Source organism: Oncorhynchus nerka, linkage group LG21 (assembly GCF_034236695.1).
Source record: "Oncorhynchus nerka isolate Pitt River linkage group LG21, Oner_Uvic_2.0, whole genome shotgun sequence".
NCBI classification, from domain to species: Eukaryota; Metazoa; Chordata; class Actinopteri; order Salmoniformes; family Salmonidae; genus Oncorhynchus; species Oncorhynchus nerka.
Window position 1 is genome coordinate 10,545,671 of NC_088416.1, and position 21,693 is coordinate 10,567,363.

Sequence of the window (21,693 nt, forward strand, 5' to 3'; positions counted from 1 at the left end):
AATGGATCAAAAACAGAGAGAGAAAATTACTTCAGAGCTGCCTTGGTTGAATGTAAACAAAAGTGACATCAAATGTCAAAGATGCAAGTCTATTGGCCTTGAGTGCAAACTGTTGGGGTACTGTACACCACTAGCAGCAGTTCTGGGTAGGGGGGGCCTATGCACCCGTGGAGAGAACGGTTGAGACTGCTAAGGATAAACCGATCCCAAGACGGATACAGTGTGTTGGGGTTAAGGGTTCCTCAGGGGCCACATTACTTCTGAGTGAGATAATGACAAGTCACAACTTCAATGGCAAACAAGACACCCAGCGATTTAATGAGAGTAAAGTCAATTGCGTAACCCTTCGGTCCCTTTTGGGACATTGAGACACATGGTGTGCACTTCCTTTCCACACAGGGAAATCACTCAGAGCGATAAAACTCTACCTCATCCAATCCAACAATTGAAGTACGTCTCTGCAATAAAAACAAGGAGTAACTGAGTCAATAAAAACACTTTAATAGAGAAACAAATTTTGAAAAACAAAAAACAAAATAAAACCTTTGAAACAAAGTCTAAATCCTTTATCACGACCACCACCAATTGAATTGAAACGAGTGAAAGGGAAATATTCATCATTATGTAGCCCACTCCTGTGGGTCAAGTGGGGGGGTAACAGTTAACAGGTGTGTCATTGATTTACTGTGGGAGGGGAAAAAACAGAGGAGACTGGGGACAAAATGGATGACAACAGGAGATGTGGTTTTACAAAGGCTGAAACACAGTGCTCTCTACTGGCTGGGCTAAAGGCTGCTCCCAAGACAAAACCGTCTGTTCAAGTTAGGGTTGTTTTAGGTGTTTTATGAGGGCATAGCGAAGAACTTTCGGAAGCCTTTTACACACGATGACGTGTGACTGGGTGGAGGCTAACTGACATTCAAACTCTGTTGACGACAAACACATTAAAAGCTTCTGTCTCGATGCAAAGTCAGTCAGGTCACGAGTCATGACAACGGCACAAAATTGAGATTTTGAGCAACAAATGAAGGCCTGAAAAGGCACGGTATGGAAACAAGCACAGATCTATTACTTACTCTTGGACAAGATTACTAAGAACAAACACAGAATGGCTCAATCTCTTATGGTTTGGATTTCACACAAATCCAGATCAGACACTGCATAAATTGAGAATAATAAATATTGCACAATTTAGAGGTTAACCAACAACTAATTTGTGAAAAACTGATTCAAATGTAATAGCCACTTCTTTGCAAAGATTTTCAAAGCTTATAATATGTGCCCCCCGTATGTCTGGGAGCAACTTTCGCCCAGCAAAATAATTGAGGGAAAACAACTCTTACATGAGAGTTACATAATTCATTGACATGTTAGTAAAATATCATACTTTTTTTGTATGTCACAAGTCATTGTACACATCAAACAATATACCAAAATGTTACTGTGTAGGGAGAGAACAAAAACATTTTTATTGTTGTTGCACAAATCAAACTATTTGATAAAACCGGGGATATAAACAAGCCATGTCATCTTGGCATGCACAGAATGAATGAAGTCTTACGTGAAAAATCATTGTTGAACCACAAAGCACCGCTGAAATTAAAATAGATTTTTTTTTAAACTGATTTAGCGAAGAAACTGAAACAAGGACAAATAATTCCTGCAACAATGATTTTAAAATGAAGTATTCTACAATAACATGTTGTATATGCCTGCAACAGAAAAATGTTGTAAAAGCAGCCAGACACCATCTTATAAAAATGAATTTAAAAAGTTATTACTATAAGATGCTGTGACTGCCAACACGGTCCAGGTCTTTGAATTTGCATAATTAAAAAGGGCATACCTCCTCTTTTAAACAGCTTCTACAAAATTGAGGCGCTCCCTAAACCTCGTTTGTAAATACCTAGAAAACGCATATTTACAAGTATGTTTTTTTGTAGTGATGAACCTAAAATTCACAACCTCTTGAATCTGGACCTTGGAAAGCTAAATGACCAAATATTGAAATAAACTTAAGTCCCCGTAAATGTTTTGAATGATCATTTCAACTGTTTAAGAGATGTTTTTAATTCAGACTAGATTTGCTTCCTGATACTTCTGATTGACGGCCTCATACATTAAAAAGAATGACAAAATAGTTACATAAATGTACCAGTTAGAATCCAAGGGTCTTTTATTACAATATACTGAAACAAACCATTAACCAATTAAAAATATATATTTGATGGGGGAGAAAAAGGCTGCAACACAAATGAATCATGAAGAGAGAAAAAGGTTTCCAGTAAATGTGACAAATATGGCTATTACACAAAAGAAAAAAAATCAGTCACAAATTTGCATTTGATAACAATCGTCAATAATTGTCATGATAATTTTATCCGACTGGCAATTTATTTTTTGAGCGTGCACACCAATACAAATCTATAAAGATTGGACAGCTTGATGGTTGTTTGCAAATTATTTGACAAAAACAAAATACCTCACTGATTGGAATGCATGTCAGAAAAGACCTACAAAACAGTGAACAATCTCTCTTTTGTGGTTAAAATAACCCACACCGATTGCATTTATTTGTTAAAAATTGAAACATTGAGTCTTCAAAATAAAAAAAACTGAATATTTTTTCCTGTCTAAATTTCCAGGGGAAACAGTCATCTAAGCAACCATCTAATCAGAGCAAGAGGCTGGTAGCTAAAAGTGATGTCCACTGATGACACAGAGTACATGGAATATCGGTGAAAAAGACTGTGGTATTGCAGTACAAATCAGATAGAACCAAAAAGTAACTGATGGCGCTGGTCTAAACCAGACGGTTTTATTTCGGGCCGAAGTCCTACATAAAGCACAAAAATAGTCTACGGTTGCAAAATTCCCAGGTTTTTCAGAAATCCCGGTTGAAGAATTCGAAGTCGGGACGATTCCCTAGTTGCTTACTCCCCTTGCTGATTAAAGAAAACCTCCAACCGGGATTTCAGAAATTACCAGGGAATGTTGGGAAATTTTTGTGACAGGATCTTTCTCAAGACTTTCTAAAAAAATGACCTTTAAAGCTCTGAAGTGGGTCAAAGAAAAACAAGGAGACCATTGACGTAGACCCAACATCTCACTCAACATGAAACAAACACTTCCAACTTGGCCGTGATGCCTCTCTATACCTTCAGACTCCCTCATCAGCAGTGCCTTTAGTTATGACTCACGTTACCCATCCACCAATATATGCAGTTGGCCTCAAGTTTCTCCACACCGTTGTGATCACGCAATACGCCTACATCGAAGACCGTGGTTAATCCGACTAAAGGGAAAGCCAGTCGCCCAACAGGAGAACAACCCTCTTTGGGCCTCAGGTGAAAACGGCAGAGGAAGCACACCGTGGTTCTTTCTGAAACTAGTTTGTCCAAGTTGGAATCAGACAACAGTAGACCTCCCTTTGATGTGGCTTTGCATGCATATCATTATCTATCCTATATTTTTCTCTTAAAAAAATAAAACTAAAAAAAAAGAGGAGAGGGCCAGTGAAAAAAGGAATTTACGTACAACAAACAGATTTGTATAAATGTATAATAAAGTAATCGTTTCTCTGAATGGTGTGTGTTTGCATGTGCATGTTTGTATGGATGTAAGAATCCCATTTACTGCACTAATCTGTCACTGAAGATGATTTTCAGGTGAGAATGTCTAAGGTTGAGGATGAAAAGCAAACCAAATGAAGTCTAATGTAAATGCTAACATGATACAGGAATTTAGGTACATGTCTGTTTGCATACAACTCAGTCATTTATTTTCTTTATATGTACAGATTAGAGGAAAATGTATCTACTTCTATACAATGCTCCATATACTTTATATGAAATTAGTTGACCACTTAGCTTTTTCCCTGTTAACACAACTATTATGAAAATCAAGACAGAAAGTCCAAACACAATTTAAAAACAAAAAAATTACAGAAAAAACCCCCCCTTCAACATAAAAAACTTCAATAAGGGAAAACAGACAGGCAGCCAAGTGGTCAACCAAATGCTGTTTTTAAAATCATTTTAGTTCATTTTTTAAAACTTTTTTTTGCATTACATACATATATAAGTGTACATAATATAAGTATATATTCATATATACATCATGTGTATGTATATACCAGTAATGCATCCATTATATATACTTAAGTTTTACATATTTAAAAAAAAAAAAAAAAATGTTTATGTCAGATATGTGAAACAGAAGAAAGATTTGACTTTTACAAATAAAAGTTTAAAACAAAAAGCGGGAAACAAAAACAAATAGAAACAATTTGTAAAAGCTGATTTTTTTTTGTCTTTTTCACAAAAGTATTGCCATTATTAGATTTTTTTCAATTTTTCATATATTTTACGTTTTTTTTTTTCTCCATATTTTTCTAGGGGTTATTTCTCAGGGGTGAAACTCATTTAAAATAGGAATAGTATCCGTTGCTACCATTTGAACTTCCTATGCTGAGCTCTTGGAGTAGGGAAAGTGGGTCGCTGTGCTTTTTGACCTGTTCGGGGCGAGCTCTGGGTTTGGGTGGGGCGCGGAGGGCACTGGCGTAGGACATGGTGGGGGGTTTTCCAGGGTTTTGGGGGCCCCCGGGGCCCTGGCCGGGCTCTGGGGGGGCTTGCTGCTGCTGCGGCTGCTGCTGCTTGCTGTTGGGCATGAGAGGGGGGAACTGTCCGAGGTGCTGGAGGGAGTGGGCGGGAGGCTGGGTCGCAGCTACTGCTGCTGCCGCTTCAGCCTTCATCTGCTCCTCTGCTGCCTGCCGCAGGGCCTTGGAAGCTACTGGAGAGAGGGAGGAGGAGGAAGGGAGAGTGAGGAAGAAGGATGAGGGAAGAGTAGGAAGGAGGAAGAAAGGGAAAGAGGAAAAATTAGGGTTGAAGAGATTAGTTTCACCTTCCAAAATATACAATACATTGGGGGTTGCTTGTCAATGTCAGGAGAACAAATGGGCACTTAGTAAGGAAACTGACACTTTTGTTTTTGTCACGCTTGCATTGTTGGAATCATTGACAATGACAGCCGCTTCAGCATGCGGATTCGTCAACCTTACAATGGCCAGCAGCCTTCAAATTGTATTCACCAGGGCCAACCCTGACGACAACCGTCAGAAATTGAACACCCGACTGGCTCTTACCTGAGTGTCAGACACTGACCAAACCGGACGCGTGCGTTGCAAAATAAATGTACACATTCATGTTATTCAATCATTGCGCACGCCAACGAGCGTATGCGTGGCCAGGCGTTGAAATAGAAGTTGCTTCCATTTGTGACGCAGAACGCAATGCAAGTCCTGCCTCTCCCATCTCCTCGTTGGCTTTTAGAAGTATATGCCCATGTGCCATCTCCTCATTGGTTATAACCACGTGGGTGATTGAGAGATGAACTGAGGTCGGTTGTGGTAATACACCTTATTATGAAGGTTAGTTGCCAATCGCCATATAAAGTCCAAAGAAGAAAAAGAAGCCTGGGAGGAGAGATGACTACAAACCATTCGGTTGACCATTTTATGTGTGGATTAATTGTTGGAGTAGAGGACCTTGTGCATTTCAGGTAAAATAACTCAATGTTTATATCCCAGGACAAATTTGATAGCAACAGCAAGCTAGCTAGCTAAATAGGACAAATTAGCTAGCAACTGCAAGCTAGCTAAATTGTCATAAATACTTAATGCTTTTCAACCTGTCCCCAAATTAATATAATTGGTTCAGAGTTTGTTTTGATATTTCAACCTGCGTCTCGTGATCGCGTTTGGTGTGGAGACAAATTCGATTTGCGCGTCCGGATTGGCCATGGTGTCTGCTGTCACTATTCTGCCACTGCTAGAGCGTTAACAAAGGCACTGCCAAGTACAATGAGTGCAGTAGGCTACACTTAAACCATTCTATATTTTTATTTAAAACATTTATTGATCTGCACTGTACCTCGCTCAGGTACAGTCAATAGAATGCTGAATAATTAGCACAACACTTTGATAACGGTTTCAAAAAGTCATTTGTGGTGCTTCTGATGCGTACCTAGGAGATCCCGGTGTTGGTGTTGAACGAGTGTGCTGGCTCCGTTGCATGGAATGTTCTGGAACGGGCCGGGGCCACCCCCGTTGCCGGGCCACAGCTCGGGCGGGGGGTAGCCGTAGGGGGCGTGGGGGTGTTGGTGAGTGTGTTGGTGGGGGTGAGGGTGTTGGTGGGGGTGCTCCTGGGGGTCTGCCGGGCAGGGCTGTGGCTGCTGCTGGGCCATGACGGCGGCGTTGGCGGGGGATCCCTCGTCTGGGTAGCTGGAGGAGATCCGCCGCTGGTAGAGGGGCCGCCCGGGACCCCTGGGTTCATACTGAAAGAGGGAGAGAGAAAATAACAGAGACAGGTGTGATACAGAAAGGAGGCAAGGTGGGATAGAGAAGGAAAAAAAACGAAGACGACATAGGTCAATCAAAATCGCCCATGATACATTGAGAGATCATCCCTATTCCTTTCCTCACAGTGCCAGGTCATTGCTGTAGGAATCACAACACCCTCCTCGGCGCTCCTCTTATTTGTCAACTAGTAACAGCAGGAGTGAATCCATTCCACAACGTTCTCATTTCACTTACACAACACATTCACTCTTCAGCCAGAGTAACCATTACAGTTCCCGTAAGCTGGGAACATGCAGGGAATCATGATAAAAATCCTGGGAAAATCATTGGAATACCAATAAGACGGAATGAGAGCCATGTGAGGGGACAGGCTGAGCCTTCCGAAGAGCAGTCGAGAAAACACCCGTTTCCAAAATTGGACAGTGGTATGAAAACAGAACAGCCCTCGGACCAGAACACCATCCAGAGGTGTTGATGACTGTGGTGAGATGAGCCTTTGGGGAGTGACAGTGTTAGAACCAACACCTTGTGAGAGACCCTTTTATCTCCGGAAATGTTAGTTGCATTGGGGGAGGGGTGTGTGTGGGGGGTGGTGTTTAGAATGTTTAGAATGACAGTAATATTGGACTTCTCCAGTGGCGCAGCGGTCTAAGGCACTGCATCTCAGTGTTGCGGCGTCAATACAGCCTGGGGTTCGGGCTGTGACCGGGAGTCCCATAGGGCAGCACACAATTGGCCCAGCGTCTTCAAGGTTAGGGGAGGGTTTTGCCGATGGGGCTTTACTTGGCTCATCTCGCCATAGTGACTCCTTGTGGCGGGCCAGTTGAACGGTGATTCCTCCGACACATTGGTGCGGCTGGCTTCCGGGTTAAGCGTGTGGGTGATACGCGGCTTGGCGGGTCATGTTTCGGAGGACTCATTACTCGACCTTCACCTCTCCCGAACCCGTTGGGGAGTTGCAGCGATGAGACAATATTGTAATATCACGGAATTGGGGAGAAATTGCTAGAAGTTGCCGTTATCCCCCTAAAACATTTTTTTTTTTTAGGAGGAAGGGTGAGACTTGACTAGTGCAGTGTTGAGACTTGACTAGGTGAGGTGGTGTGCCATCTCTCCAGGTCTGACTAGCCACCGTCTTGACAGCGTGCCGTTTCTCGTGATCAGGCAGGTTTGACTGCCACAGCGGCACAAAAGACCTAAAAAACCTTAAGAACGATGTTGCACCTGGACAAATTATCGAAAGTAGGGGAGGGTTTGGCCCGGCAAGGATATCCTTGTCCCGTCGCTCTCTTGTGACTTCTGTGGCGGGCCGGGCGCATGCACACTGACACGGTGTATGGTGTTTCCTCTGACACATTGGTGCGGCTGGCTTCCGGGATAAGTGGGCAATGTGTCAAAAAGCAGTGCGGCTTGGTTGGGTTGTGTTTTGGAGGACGCACGGCTCTCGACCTTTGCCTCTCCCGAGTCTGTACGGGAGTTGCAAACACTGGAAAGTCCTAACACTTCACCTGAATACAAAGTGGGCGAATATCCCTTTCAGCCCGGATATTGGCATCCAAAAAGAGCAAAGTCTTCCAATAACGTTAATTTCCTGTTAAAATATAATAAAGGAAAATGCAACGAGGTCAACTGGGCTGCCATGTTTTCGAACAGGCTAGACAATAACACAAAAGTAAGATGGAGAGGGCTGCTTATTCACTCTGTGGTCTGACCCAGCTGGGTAGGACCAAAGGTCTGGGTCGTGTTCATTAGGGCATGCAACGGAAAACGTTTTAAAACATTATGCACTGGGAAACGAAACTGAGTTTTGGACAAGCCCATGTAGCCCCTGTCCATTTTCTTCCGTTTGGTGCCTGATAAACAACCCTGCACACACACTGGAGCTCTCCAGAACCAAGGTCGCCCAAACCCTGGACCACACTTTCACCCACAGGAATCCTTTATGCTATGCCCTAGCATCTCCTGTCCGGGGTCACCTGGCATTAACTTTCTACTCCGACAGAGTCAGCAACGTCAAGGGAACGGTAGGGAAATTATTTTCCCAGCATTAGGGCCCCACGGAGAGCTTATGAGCAATATGCTGCGCTTTAGCTGATACATTTCTCTCAGTCATTTTTAGGTCAAACAGACAATTACAGAAAGTGAGAAAGGCATAGCTTCCATTTCCTGTGATGTTGTCATGGTGAGAAAAATGTTTTTTTTCTCAAACATTTCTGTATTAAAATCTTGAAATACATTTGCATGTACCCGTCCGTGTTAAAACATAGCATTGGATATTAGGTGAAATGACTAGCACAAAACTGTGACAGACAGGGCATACTAGTAATGGTGACAAACAGGGCATACTAGTATAATAGTCACAGCAACGCTATTCTTCACACACACGGGTGGAGCATAGTCCTTACCTCTTCTACATTGTGAAGGGCGGTGGCACCTGTTGTTCTGGGGGAGAGGGGGTGGTAGGGCTCCTGGCCTGGGCCTTGACCCTGCTGCTGCTGCTGTTGGTGGTGCTGCTGCTGCTGGTGGTGTTGGTGGTGGAGCTGCATGAGGTGGACCTGCTCCTGTCTACTGGGGTGGGCCATGACGGGCAGCCCGTAGGGGGAAGCCCTGGCCCTGGGCCAGCATGTGGTTCTGAGCAACGCCAGCTCCGCCGTGAGGCCACTGGGCCTCCTGGAGGAGGTACTTGACCTGCGGGGGCGGGGTAGTAGAGTGGCCCAGCTGGTGGGGGTAGGCATTGGGGTTGTAGAGCTGGTTCCCCGGGTGCTGCTGGAGACTTGGGTTATTGAGGAGGTCCAGCTCGTGGCTGGTAGGGTCTCGGCCAGGATAGGGGCCAGGGGGGAAAGGGCCGGTGTGGTTGGAGGTTGCAGACGAGGGGGAGGAGGGGTCTCCTGGGGAGCGGGACTGGACCTGGCGGTATTGGAGCAGGCGGGACTGGGGAGGGGGCTGCATCTCTGCCAGATCCCTGGGATCGGGCTGATCCTGAGGTGGCATCTCTCGCAGGAGGCCTGGGAACCTACAGAGAAGACCGATACATACCCTTAATATCCCAAGGGAGTCAAATCAGTAGAAAGAGGTCGAGAGGAGAAACCGCCAGAGATATAGTGCGAAAGGGAGCGAAATGGAGAGAGAGAGAGGACAAAGGTTACCTGGTGAAAGGCGGTCCGCCAGCCTCGTCCTCCATACCGGCGCTCATCCTCCAGTTGGCCCGTGCCAGCAGCTGAGGGGGGAAGCGGGCTAGGCCGGGCTGGGCCAGATGGGCCAGCTGCTGGGGCAGAGGGAAGGCCACACCGCCCTGGAGGAAGGGCCCGGGCTCACCCCACTGGCCCAGCCGCGCCTGCTGGCTCAGGGCCTCCAGAGCTAGGGGGTCTGTTGTAGGGAAAGGGAAAGAGGGAGAAGAGAGCAAGATTGTTAGATTATAATGGGTTGGTACATTTTGTTGTTGCAAAAAGCATCATACATAATGTGACACTTTCTGTATTTTGAAAGTTCTATATTTTGAAAGAGTAATTGCTGACATGCAAAATATTTTGAAACTGTATCAACAGTGGGCTAATGAAACAAATCCCAAAAGATAGTTTGAATGCCATTTGCCTAGGTAGTAGAAGCATTGGAAGACTTGGAGTCATCACCAGATTGCTAAAAGCTAGGCCTGTCTGAGTGTCTTTAGATATGAAAACATCAAAGTTGTGGTGACACGGGGTTGTTTCTGGACACGGTCAAAGTCTCAGATTAAAAACAAGGCATAGCCTACGGTCGCTACCTCACAGCCCAACCAAGGTGTGTGAAACAAAGAGAAAACAGGAACTACAAAATATGTTCAGACTGAGAATAATTTCAATACATGTCTGCGCAGTTAAACCCAGATGAATGCTGTAGTGTCACGATGTGTTGGGTTTTATTAACAAAACAAACACACTTTACTGAACTTCCCCTTTCAGAGAATGGTTGAATACATAGTCTCAGGTCGACAGTGTAGCATTATTTCAATAAGTTTATTGTTGTGTTTAATTAGTGGATAAAGTTTTTTATTTATTTAAACATAAAAAATAAAAAAAACATTTTACATTTTTTAATAATTGTGGTATCCAAATTGGTAGTTACAGTCTTGTCCATACGGGATGGGACTCAGGAGAGGCAAAGGTCGAGAGCCGTGCTTCCTCCGAAGCACGACCCAGCCAAGCCGCACTGCTTCTTGACACACTGCTTAAGCCAGAAGTCAGCCACACCAACATGTCAGAGGAAACACCGCATACCTGGCGACCATGGCAACGTGCATGAGACCGGTCCGCAACAGGACTCTCTAGAGCCCGACAGGGACAAGGACATCCCAGCCAGCCAAACCCTCCCCTAACCAGGATCTCTATTGGCACAGCTAGCATTGCGATTCAGTGCCTTAGACCACTGCACCACTCGGGAGGCCTCCATTAGTGGATAATTTGTAAGTTGTTTTCAGAAAGCCATTTCAAATAAAGAATTTGTCAAACACCATTTTCTCTGGATTAACCGTGACTTGAACCCTTCAAAGCTCAAAAACGTTGTTTCCCTATAGTGAATTACGTGACCTTTGCACAACTGTGTGAAATTGATACCAGCCTCAACTTTAAACCAAAAGTGAGGGCCAACACTGATGACTGGATCTCCCACAACAAGAGGAGGAACTCACTGAAGTGTCCAGAACCATCAGTTATGCAAATGTAACCTCAGACTGTTGCATAACAAAGATAGTAGTAGTAGTAGTAGTGGGTGTGTGGTCTACCACCACCACCTCAGAGATTCTGAAGAAAAGGAAGTTAAAACGAGGTGACCAATAATAACCTTATCTGTGCCCCAGAGCCTCTCGGGCAAAACCATTCAAAAAAACAGACTAGGTAGGAAGAGATTGCAGAGATGCAGCAAAAGCTATACATGTATACAGTGAATAGATCAAGAGGAGATGCACACAGCTACAACACAGCAGTGAAATAACTCCAGGCCATTCCACTGGACAAGTCATCTCACCAACGTCTCGTCCCATTGGGAAAAGGGAGCTTCCTTCTTTGCACGCAGGCCTTTATTTGTCACTGAACGACAAGAAATGTTCTGGACAAGACATTTATTTCCTTAAACTACAAAGTGACCATCACCTCTTTCTATTGAACCAGTGTCTACTTTACAAGAAAGATGAGCCTGCTCGGTGTTCAGTTTGGACTATTTGCAGCTTGGATGGTTGGTTCCTGGGGTTGGTTGAGTAACAACTGTATCCTCTATGAGAAGACTATTGGGAGTTCATTGACCCTAACTGCACATATGGCAACCTCAGTGCCAAGTGCTGGGATGTATGCGACCTCAACCTTTCCATCATTCCGTCAAACTACCATGCCCTCTGTCTTGAGATAAGAGAAGGTTCTGTCCTGCAGTCTGGCGCTCTGCCTCAATAACCTCAAGAGCCTTTACAAACAGGGCTGTCTGCCCACGATTCTTCCCGAGACCTTCCAAGGGTGTCCAGGGTGAAGAAACTATGTACTGCAGTAAGTGTTACAATTCATTACTTCTATCCAACACCTTGACGAACCTGGAGGAACTGTCTATTAATAACTAAAGGCTTTCAGTGATGGCACCAGACGCATTCGGCGGGGGATCTGAAGAAACTCAAAGTCAACACCTGTACACAGGAACTCTCCGATTTGTTTTGTAGGATTGTCAATACGTCACAGTCATTGACGAGCCTGGACTTGACATCAGACGGGATAGTAATTTTGAGACACCAGAACTTCTTTGAAACAAAAAGGAGCTGTTCTTGAGCTTCCTTATTTCTATCGTCTTCAAGAGGCGTTTAAAAAAAAAACATTCCCTAATGCACGTCATTTAGAAGAAGGAGCATTCAAATGCTTTGAAAACATCTCATCTCTGTATTTACCCACTATTGATGAGGCACAGAAACAGCTTCTGCAGCCTGGTATTAACAGATTAGGTTATTTTCCCTTTGGCGAGAAAAGCATTTCCTTCGAGTCAGTTTGTGAGACGGTTTTCAAACTCACAAATCACACAACTTGAATTTGATCACTGTAAATTCAGGAACGACACCACATTTGCAGTCAGAAACTGCTTGGGAATAAAGACGATAATTCTTGTTGGATTTGGATTTCATGCCAGCATAAACTTGAGCTTGATACATTATTTGAAGAATGTCACCAAGATGAGTTTCCCTTTTTGACAAAGCTGAGCTTGGGTATTCTTTGTGACACTCAAAAAGACACCAATCATCTGGCTGAACATCTCAGCAGTTGTTTCACACATTTGGAGAGGCTGGATTTAGCAATCAATAAAATCACCACTATTGTCGACTTTACATTTAATGGACTTGGTCAATTGAGGTTCCTAGTGGTATCAAGATATCACAGATTACCAAGCACATTTTCTATGGCCTGCGAAGCTTGGAGACCCTAACACTGGAAGATAACCCAGTTGTACACGTCGAAGCTCATGCTTTAAATCCACCTTACTTCCCTAAAAAGAGTATAGATGTAGGAAACTTTCGCCAGTGAGCCAGAGCAGTGTAAATCTGACGTACATTTTTGGAATCTTCCCTCAGGGTTTGAAGTACATGACAATATTCTCAGTGGGGTACAACCTGACTATTATCATTGGCAGCGATAGCACCCCAAAACCAGGCTTGTCCCTCCAACTCCGTACTTCCAAGACGGCTGTGTGGGTCTCACTTCGCAGCAAAGTACTTTCCCTCCCTGCAGGAATTTGACTTCCAGTCAAAGCATTATGCCAAGTTAATGGACATGACTGACCTGAACAGGATTGTGCAGTTGAGGTATCTAAAGCTGGAAGAACTGGACATTTCGCTGCAACCAGGGCTGGCCATCATGTTCCACAAGGTGACCAGGCCGGAGAGCCTGAACCTTATCGACTGTGGAATCCTAAGTCTAGACAAGTATCTGAGCGGAGACCTGCACTCCCTCAGGCAGCTGGCAGTGCGAATCGATGAGTACACCGTGATGGAGAGCTTCCCAGAACCCCTGACCAGCATGAGGTACATGCTAGTCGCAGACCCTCACCTGTACTACAGCTGTGAATGCTTGGCTAATCACCTGGGCCCAGAAACAAAAACAAGTCCAGGTCATCTTGTTTCAGGCCAGAGAAGCGGAGCTGACATGCAAAAATGCTAACGGTATCCAGAACTTTGGCAGATACTTGGAGGCCAACTGTACACTGGACCTGGGATTTTTCCTGTTCCTCTGCACCTATCTGGGCCCGCTCCTCTTCATGCTGGTGGTCCTACTCCATCAGCTGGCTCTCTTCCACATTGCCCGAGGCTGGCTGGAGGAAGCATTGCGGAAGGCCAACCCCAGGTACTGCTATGATGCCTTTGTGTCGTACAGCAGAAAAGACAAGCGTTGGAACAGCTGCTGCCCAACCTGGAACAGAGGGGGCCTCCCTTCCTACATCTCTGTCTGCACAGCAGGGACTTCCAGCTAGGGAAGGACATCGTGAACGACATCACAGCGAGCCTTTATGGCAGCCGCCACACCCTGTGTGGGGTGAGTCGTCACTTCCTGCGCAGTAACTCGGGCTTTCTGGAGCTGAGACTGGCCACTCTCCATCTGCTGGTGGAGCACAGGGACTTCCTCATCCTGGTATTCCTGGAGAACATCCCACATAGGCAGCTGTCTGCCCACCACCGTCTGGCTAGAATGGTCAAGACCAGAACCTACCTGGACTGGCCCCGGGACACAGCCCTGCAGCCTACCTTCTGGGACCATCTGTGGACCAAACTGGCCCCTCCTGAACCACAGCCCAGACTAACGCAACATTTATACCTGTATACCTACCTGTACCACAAGAGTATTCAATATTTACAGATGTGGAAAAGCACAATTTTCTTTAGCTTTAACATTTACAGATTGTTTGCTATTTTGTTGTTATTATTTTTCCCTTGCTTTGAATAAGCCTCCCGGGTTAGAGGGGACAAAAATAAGTATCACTTGTAGAATTTGAACTCTATGGTAGAACTCACCCATCCCATCTCCCAGGCCTCCTTCCTGGTTCTCCTCCCCGAAGCTGTTAACTCGGCTGGGCTGCGACAGGGCTGGGTGGTGCGCCCCTTGGTGGCCCATCTGGGACCTCATGGAATTCCCCATGTCCTCCGGCCCCTCCTCTTCAGTCTCTGGCACAACCCTGTGGGAGGCCATGACCCCACCAAAGAAGGAGGGATTGTGCCTGCCGCTGTCATAGGCTGGTGATAGCTGGGCCGAGTGATGCTGGTTAGACTGGCCCATGGCCGGGCCCCCACCTGGGTGCTGGGACGGCACCCTAAAGGGGAGCCTGGACACGCCGGGGTACTGTGGGGGGAAGGCCCGGCCCACGGGATGGGGGCAAAGGCCGGGTTGGGGGGCGCCAGGTGGTAGTTGAGGGGTCTTTGGCTTGAGTTGTCCTTGCGGTGGAGCATGGCGTTGGGGAAGCCCAGTCCATCTGTCTGAGAGTCCAGACTCCGACCACCGCCCGGATCACACTCTCCCTGGAGCATTTGAACACAGTGTGAGCTGGGCTACAATCACATTGCTCATTTAGCCATACAGCAATTCTACATAATGAATTAAACTATATTCAACTTAGATATGTATTCATTTATCCATGTATCAATTCTAAATAGTTCATTAACTACGAATGGGTTAGCTGACAACGTCACGAAAACGATGCTTCACTCGGGCAGAAGTCTGTGTATTGTTGTGATTCTGGATGGCCAGATGGATAGAAACGATGAAAAGAAACTGCAATGTGGGGAATCGCAGGTGGCTCATTTCAGCTGGTTTTATCCTGTTCTTGATACCATGTGTTGTTTTGTGTTTTGACTGATGTCATGTTAATGCTAACATGGCTAAAATTTGCTAGCTCGCTAACCAATAATTGTAACGATGTATTAGAGAGAAAACAAGTGCTGATTGTGCAAATGTATTTATGTTTTCAATAAAAATTGGAGATTAAATATAGTTTACATACCGACAACAATCAAGCCAACCCAGTCTTTTGCCACATAGTTGTATACAAACAGGTCATTTTTATTGCTTAACAACCAACCTCTCTATATCAATACTTAAATATGTGTGAGCAAAGAAACCTTTTTAAAATCATGTATTATTTGAATTGTTGCTAAATAGAGACTTTAATGGAGCCCATTGAAAGTCCTTTTTCTCATTGTGATAAAGCACCAACTAAGCCCACAGGGTGACTACAGAGCGAGTCAACAACAACGTACCGGTTTGTCCTTCATCTCCGAGGTCTTCCTCTCTGGTGTCTGTAGCCGGCTCTGCTCGGACTTTGCACTCCCGTCCATTTTACCTGAGGGGGTTAAAAAAAATGCAGACACCTTTTCAGCTTCTGTACTGTGTGTGAGTTACTGTGCTAAGACACAGACTTCACACTTTCTACCCATTTCCACATTGAAGTACTACAACTTATTTGCTACACACCGTTTCTGGTGGAATCAGCCTGAAGCTCCTTGTCGGGACTAGTCTGCTGGCCCATGCCCAAGGGGGAAGGGTGTGCGACTCCGCTGTAGGGGATGGGCGAGCCCCGGTTCTGGGCCTGCAGGAGGTTCAGGTTGTAGGCCATGGCCGCCTGGTGGTTCATGATGCGTGGGTCCATGGCAAAGCGGTTCTGGTAGCCGGGCCATGGCAACTGGATGGGGACAGACTGGACACCACATCAATACGAGTCAATATAAATCAACGCACACACATCAATACACATCAAATACACCTAATACGCCTAGTCAGAGCAGATAGGGTTGACAGGAAGCAGGTCAGCTAATTCCAGTGGTGTTCTATCGAAGTTCATTCTACAAATGTTGATTACAGTGCATTGTCCCCGTTACATAAATTATAAAAATATTGCTAGAACCAAATAAGTGCAAGTCCAGGTAACAGATCATTCCTAAAGAGTGATGTTGGTACCTAGGCCAATTAAAGAAATGATACCTTTTTCTCATGGACATCCCAATAAAATGCATTGTCTTTCACAACTGACAATTTGCAGGAGATACTGTGTTGAAAAGTGAATGCAGCTTGCCTTGATGCGTCGCGCTGAACTACCATGCTAGATATTTAAGCAATAAGGCCCGATAAGGTGTGGTATATGGCCAATATACCAAGGCTGTTCTTATGCGCAACGTGGTGTGCCTGGACACAGCCCTTAGCCGTTGTATATTGGCCATATACCAAACTCCCGAGGTGCCTTATTGCTATTAGAAAAACTGGTTACCAACGTAATTAGACCAGTAAAAATAAATGTTTTGTTTTACCCGTGGTATACGATCTTTGATATAAATAAATCAGCATTCAGGGCTCGAAACACCCAGTTTATAATTTCAAATATTATATGGTCTAGACTAGTGCACCCCCCCCCCCCCCCCCCGATGTTCTGACGGTCTATGTGAAAAGCACAGTGGCTGATGCAGGTCGGAGGAAACAGACAGTGTTAAAATATTAATCTGGTTCTGAGATGGAGAGCAATAGGATATTGGATTGGACTCTGCTACCTGCCAGGCCAGCTGAGTGAAACATATCCATTTATTGCAGTGGATGCAAACTGACTGACAACAATGAGCAGAAATACAGAATAAAATTAACATTTTGAAAAGGGCAATTTTGAACAAAGCACATCCATCCATAATTTCCACAAAAGGTAAAAAAAAAAGAGAGAAAAAAGAAGAGGCATTGGTATGTGAAGGAATGAAGACTCCTTGATTGTTTGCATGGTCCATAGAATAAACAAATTCCTATATAAAAGCATCTTCAAAAAAATTATTACAAAAAAAGAAAATCTGCAACAAAAAAACTCAAATATAAAGAAAAATGGCCCTGAAAATAATATTTTTTGTTTCACAAAAAGACTCAAAATTAGTGCGGTGAAGAACATAAAAAAGGATGGCATTTATCTAACAAGAACATAATTTTTAAAACAGCCTTCCCCTCCGTGTGTCGACACAGCAATTTGCCGTGCCAAATCATCCTCCTGATTAAAAACGCTCATTCTATCAGCCATGTGCCATTATGGTTTAATGGGGAAATAAACAGCCTAGATTGGGTTAGATGGAGAGTTGACTTTCTTTCCATTACTGAGCGAGGAATAACGAGTGTGAAATCTCACCCTGCGGGCCGAGCTGAAAATGTTCAGACTAACAGAAGTCATTATTCTCAATTAACGTGTTGTTCTCGGTCTTGTTTTCAGAGGAGGATGAAGGAGGATGTAGACAAACACAAAGGGAACATGTTGAAATCAAGCTTATGGGGATTTTGGCACTCTATTAGCAATCATTACGCGCTGCTGAGTTTTCCTTAACAACTCGGCATAACACCAAAGCCCAACGGACAAGTTTGAATTAAATGTAGTATTGCATAATGGGTCCGTGTTTTTTCTTTGACTAATTAATCATGTTACAACCAAAAAAGTATAGTTTTCCTTGACTCAAATAAAGCACATTTAGACCAAGAACGAACACCAACTGAAAGATCTGTGTAAGTCAGTTTGTGTGTGCGCGAGTATGCATACGCATAAGAGTGTATGCTCTGCACACACAGCTAACCCGTTCCTCAACACCTTCCAACTCAAAGCAACACACTTAATTCAAACCAAAACCCACACATTGACTCTTTCCTCAACAATAAACTACAATTCCCAGTAGCAGTATACTTACGGGCAGTGGCATGGACATGACCATGTTGGCCCCGTAGACGGCGGGCACGTAGAGTATGCTGGCGCCCGTGTGGGGGTCTATCCTCTGCACAGGACTGGGGGACTTGCCCATGCCGCCAGGGGTGCCCCCCAGGGGCGGCGTGAACGCCCGGATGGGGTTGCCCATCAACACCGCAGGGTTGGGTTGAACTGGAGAGAGTTGGGGGAGGAAGAAGAGGAAAATAAAAGTTCATATCTGCTAATGATTTGCTACTCCTAAAGTGATATTCATTACAGCAGTGGCTAGTCTTGTTGCTAATCCTGAAAGATTTGATTATCTAGACCTAATCATTGTTTTGGTCTCTGTTATTTGTGCCTATGCGGACCAAGCTAATTTCCCCATGAGATAATGTTATTGTATTTTCAAACAATTGGTACTTCTTTGGCTATAAGATGTCTTAAATACATTTGAAACACAACAATGCTTTCACAACAACAATTGCACCATGTTGGTCTTCAAGAGTAGACAACTCCTGCGATGATCTAGCAAGAAAGATACTTTTGTTTATCTATAATTCCTTGTCCCCCAGTCATGGATAAAGAACAGTTAACCTGACTTCATGTCTTCCCAGACTACACCCTATAATGGGCGTCATGCAGTGTTCTTATAGGAGCTGCCACATGAGCCTTGGGCCTAAAGCTCTGCAGTTGATGGGGGGGACATGATGGTACTCTTGGTACGTCTCACTGTTCTCCTCTTCGCTCTAGCTCTCCGTCTAAAGTGATGGCACAATATACCTCCTTTCTATCCATCTCTCCCCTACCCCCCTCGTGCTTTCTCCATTACGGGGCGACTAGATTCACGGTGACAGCGCTCCTACACGGTAGGGTGCACTATGCTCTGTGCTACACCTCTCTAACCCGGAATCTTCACATCTCAGTGAAACATGAACCATTGAGAAGTGAATCCAATCAATGGAAGCTAACTCTCTCTCCTCTGCTCTCATCCTTCTAGACCTATCGGCTGCCTTCGATACTGTGAACCATCAGATCCTCCTCTCCACCCTCTCCGAGTTGGGCATCTCCGGCGCGGCCCACGCTTGGATTGCGTCCTACCGGACAGGTCGCTCCTACCAGGTGGCGTGGCGAGAATCTGTCTCCTCACCACGCGCTCTCACCACTGGCGTCCCCCAGGGCTCTGTTCTAGGCCCTCTCCTATTCTCGCTATACACCAAGTCACTTGGCTCTGTCATAACCTCACATGGTCTCTCCTATCATTGCTATGCAGACGACACACAATTAATCTTCTCCTTTCCCCCTTCTGATGACCAGGTGGCGAATCGCATCTCTGCATGTCTGGCAGACATATCAGTGTGGATGACGGATCACCACCTCAAGCTGAACCTCGGCAAGACGGAGCTGCTCTTCCTCCCGGGAAGGACTGCCCGTTCCATGATCTCGCCATCACGGTTGACAACTCCATTGTGTCCTCCTCCCAGAGCGCTAAGAACCTTGGCGTGATCCTGGACAACACCCTGTCGTTCTCAACTAACATCAAGGCGGTGGCCCGTTCCTGTAGGTTCATGCTCTACAACATCCGCAGAGTACGACCCTGCCTCACACAGGAAGCGGCGCAGGTCCTAATCCAGGCACTTGTCATCTCCCGTCTGGATTACTGCAACTCGCTGTTGGCTGGGCTCCTGCCTGTGCCATTAAACCCCTACAACTCATCCAGAACGCCACAGCCCGTCTGGTGTTCAACCTTCCCAAGTTCTCTCACGTCACCCCGCTCCTCCGCTCCCTCCACTGGCTTCCAGTTGAAGCTCGCATCCGCTACAAGACCATGGTGCTTGCCTACGGAGCTGTGAGGGGAACGGCACCTCAGTACCTCCAGGCTCTGATCAGGCCCTACACCCAAACAAGGGCACTGCGTTCATCCACCTCTGGCCTGCTCGCCTCCCTACCACTGAGGAAGTACAGTTCCCGCTCAGCCCAGTCAAAACTGTTCGCTGCTCTGGCCCCCCAATGGTGGAACAAACTCCCTCACGACGCCAGGACAGCGGAGTCAATCACCACCTTCCGGAGACACCTGAAACCCCACCTCTTTAAGGAATACCTAGGATAGGATAAAGTAATCTTCTTCTCACCCCCCCCCTTAAAAGATTTAGATGCACTATTGTAAAGTGGCTGTTCCACTGGATGTCATAAGGTGAACGCACCAATTTGTAAGTCGCTCTGGATAAGAGCGTCTGCTAAATGACTTAAATGTAAATGTAATGGAAAATTTATAAATAGTGTCCTTCCTGTATTATGACTAAAGTAATAAGTATTTCTTTGGAGAAGAGGTTAAACACATTTCGAGTATGTTTGTGGAGAGATGGCAGTTTAAAGACTTGGACAGTGCTTCACCCTCAAACGACATACAGCTAGAGTGTAGTGTTCTTGACTTTCTGTGAGTGGTTTGTATGGACTCCAGAAAGAGATACAAATAGACAAGTCAACACTTAGATGGAAAGAAGAGAAAAGATGGACACTCACCAAATCCTTCAGGTGGGAAGTGCTCCGTGTGGTTCGCATGTTGACCTTTCCCCTGGAAGAGAAGAGAGAGGGAGGCATCCTTAGAAAGGGCTGGAGCGAGAGAAGTCCATAGAAAAAGAGGGGGAGGGATGGAGGGAGGGAGTAAGTGGAGGAGAGCGAGGCTCCCTATGTGACAAGGCGGGCAGGCAGCGGTAACCGTAAGGTCCGCGGTGGCCCACATATGTCACATTGGTCACAATGGCTACATGGTTAACGCTTTAAATAGCCAATGCTGTTGAATCTAAATGGCAACAACATTCTTGGAGGATAAAGCATCCCACTGCAGCTCTGGAAGAATATAAAGCCACTGTGTGGATTCCTGAGGGCGGCAGCTATAGTATTCTAGGGCCAGGAGTTTTACCTAACGTGACCCGACTTGGGAAAAGCGCTGATAGAAAGAATAAGCAATGGGTCAAAAACGTCTCAAACATCCTGCATTTGAGTTCTTAGCCAAAATAGGCTTTCATGTGGTCAAGTCATGTGGGTAGAAATACTACCGGCCCCAAGACATCAAAACGTCGTAGGTTTCCTATTTTCAGACTCCTCGCTTCTTTAAATCATTTGACCAATTCTGTGCTCATAGAAAAAAAAAAAAAATGTCCATCCTATACTTGTGCCTCATTTCATAATCTATTCAGCTGGGAACTGGGTGTTCCATAGCTGTTACGATGGATGCATACAGAAGCGCTCTCCTTACGTCGTTACAGTGTTAAAAAAGGACAGTATGCATTACGCATATTTTTCAACTGTTTATAGGCTAATGAGGACTGACACTAACTGGAGTGAGCAAGCAAACACACACCATAGCCAATTTAGCAGACACTTTTATCCAAAGCAACTTACACACTCGCACAAGCACGCACCAACACATCTCAATTCTCTCTCTCCATCTACTCTTTTCTCTCTCTCAAAGAGAGGCAATTCCGTGCCACAAGGTTCCATTTTAATGCACACAACATTGGGCCGTATTCCATTTGATTCCATTTTTCAGACAACAACGTCTGACATTGATTGATTGTTATGTGACCAACAACACGGACGTTCTCCATCCAATTGACTTTAGGTGGATTGTAACCTGTTGTATTATTGATGCACGG

General features: G+C 45.2%; 1 protein-coding gene and 2 pseudogenes across 1 annotated transcript in view; 2 read left to right on the forward strand and 1 right to left on the reverse strand.

Annotated features, from left to right (window-relative positions):
- Positions 1 to 480: 480 nt before the first annotated feature.
- The window catches only part of LOC115103874 (probable helicase with zinc finger domain), a 59,872-nt gene continuing 38,659 nt past the window's right edge, over positions 481 to 21,693 (reverse strand). The window contains 11 exon segments of the mRNA XM_065006300.1: positions 481 to 4,788; positions 6,024 to 6,333; positions 8,764 to 8,958; positions 8,960 to 9,371; positions 9,505 to 9,724; positions 14,364 to 14,709; positions 14,712 to 14,864; positions 15,603 to 15,685; positions 15,817 to 16,039; positions 18,042 to 18,229; positions 20,558 to 20,609. Coding sequence (XP_064862372.1) covers positions 4,421 to 4,788; positions 6,024 to 6,333; positions 8,764 to 8,958; positions 8,960 to 9,371; positions 9,505 to 9,724; positions 14,364 to 14,709; positions 14,712 to 14,864; positions 15,603 to 15,685; positions 15,817 to 16,039; positions 18,042 to 18,229; positions 20,558 to 20,609 — 2,550 coding nt within the window. The 3' untranslated portion in view covers positions 481 to 4,420.
- On the forward strand, positions 11,519 to 12,138 carry LOC135563481 (uncharacterized; annotated as a pseudogene).
- LOC135563482 (toll-like receptor 13) lies at positions 12,534 to 14,295 on the forward strand (annotated as a pseudogene).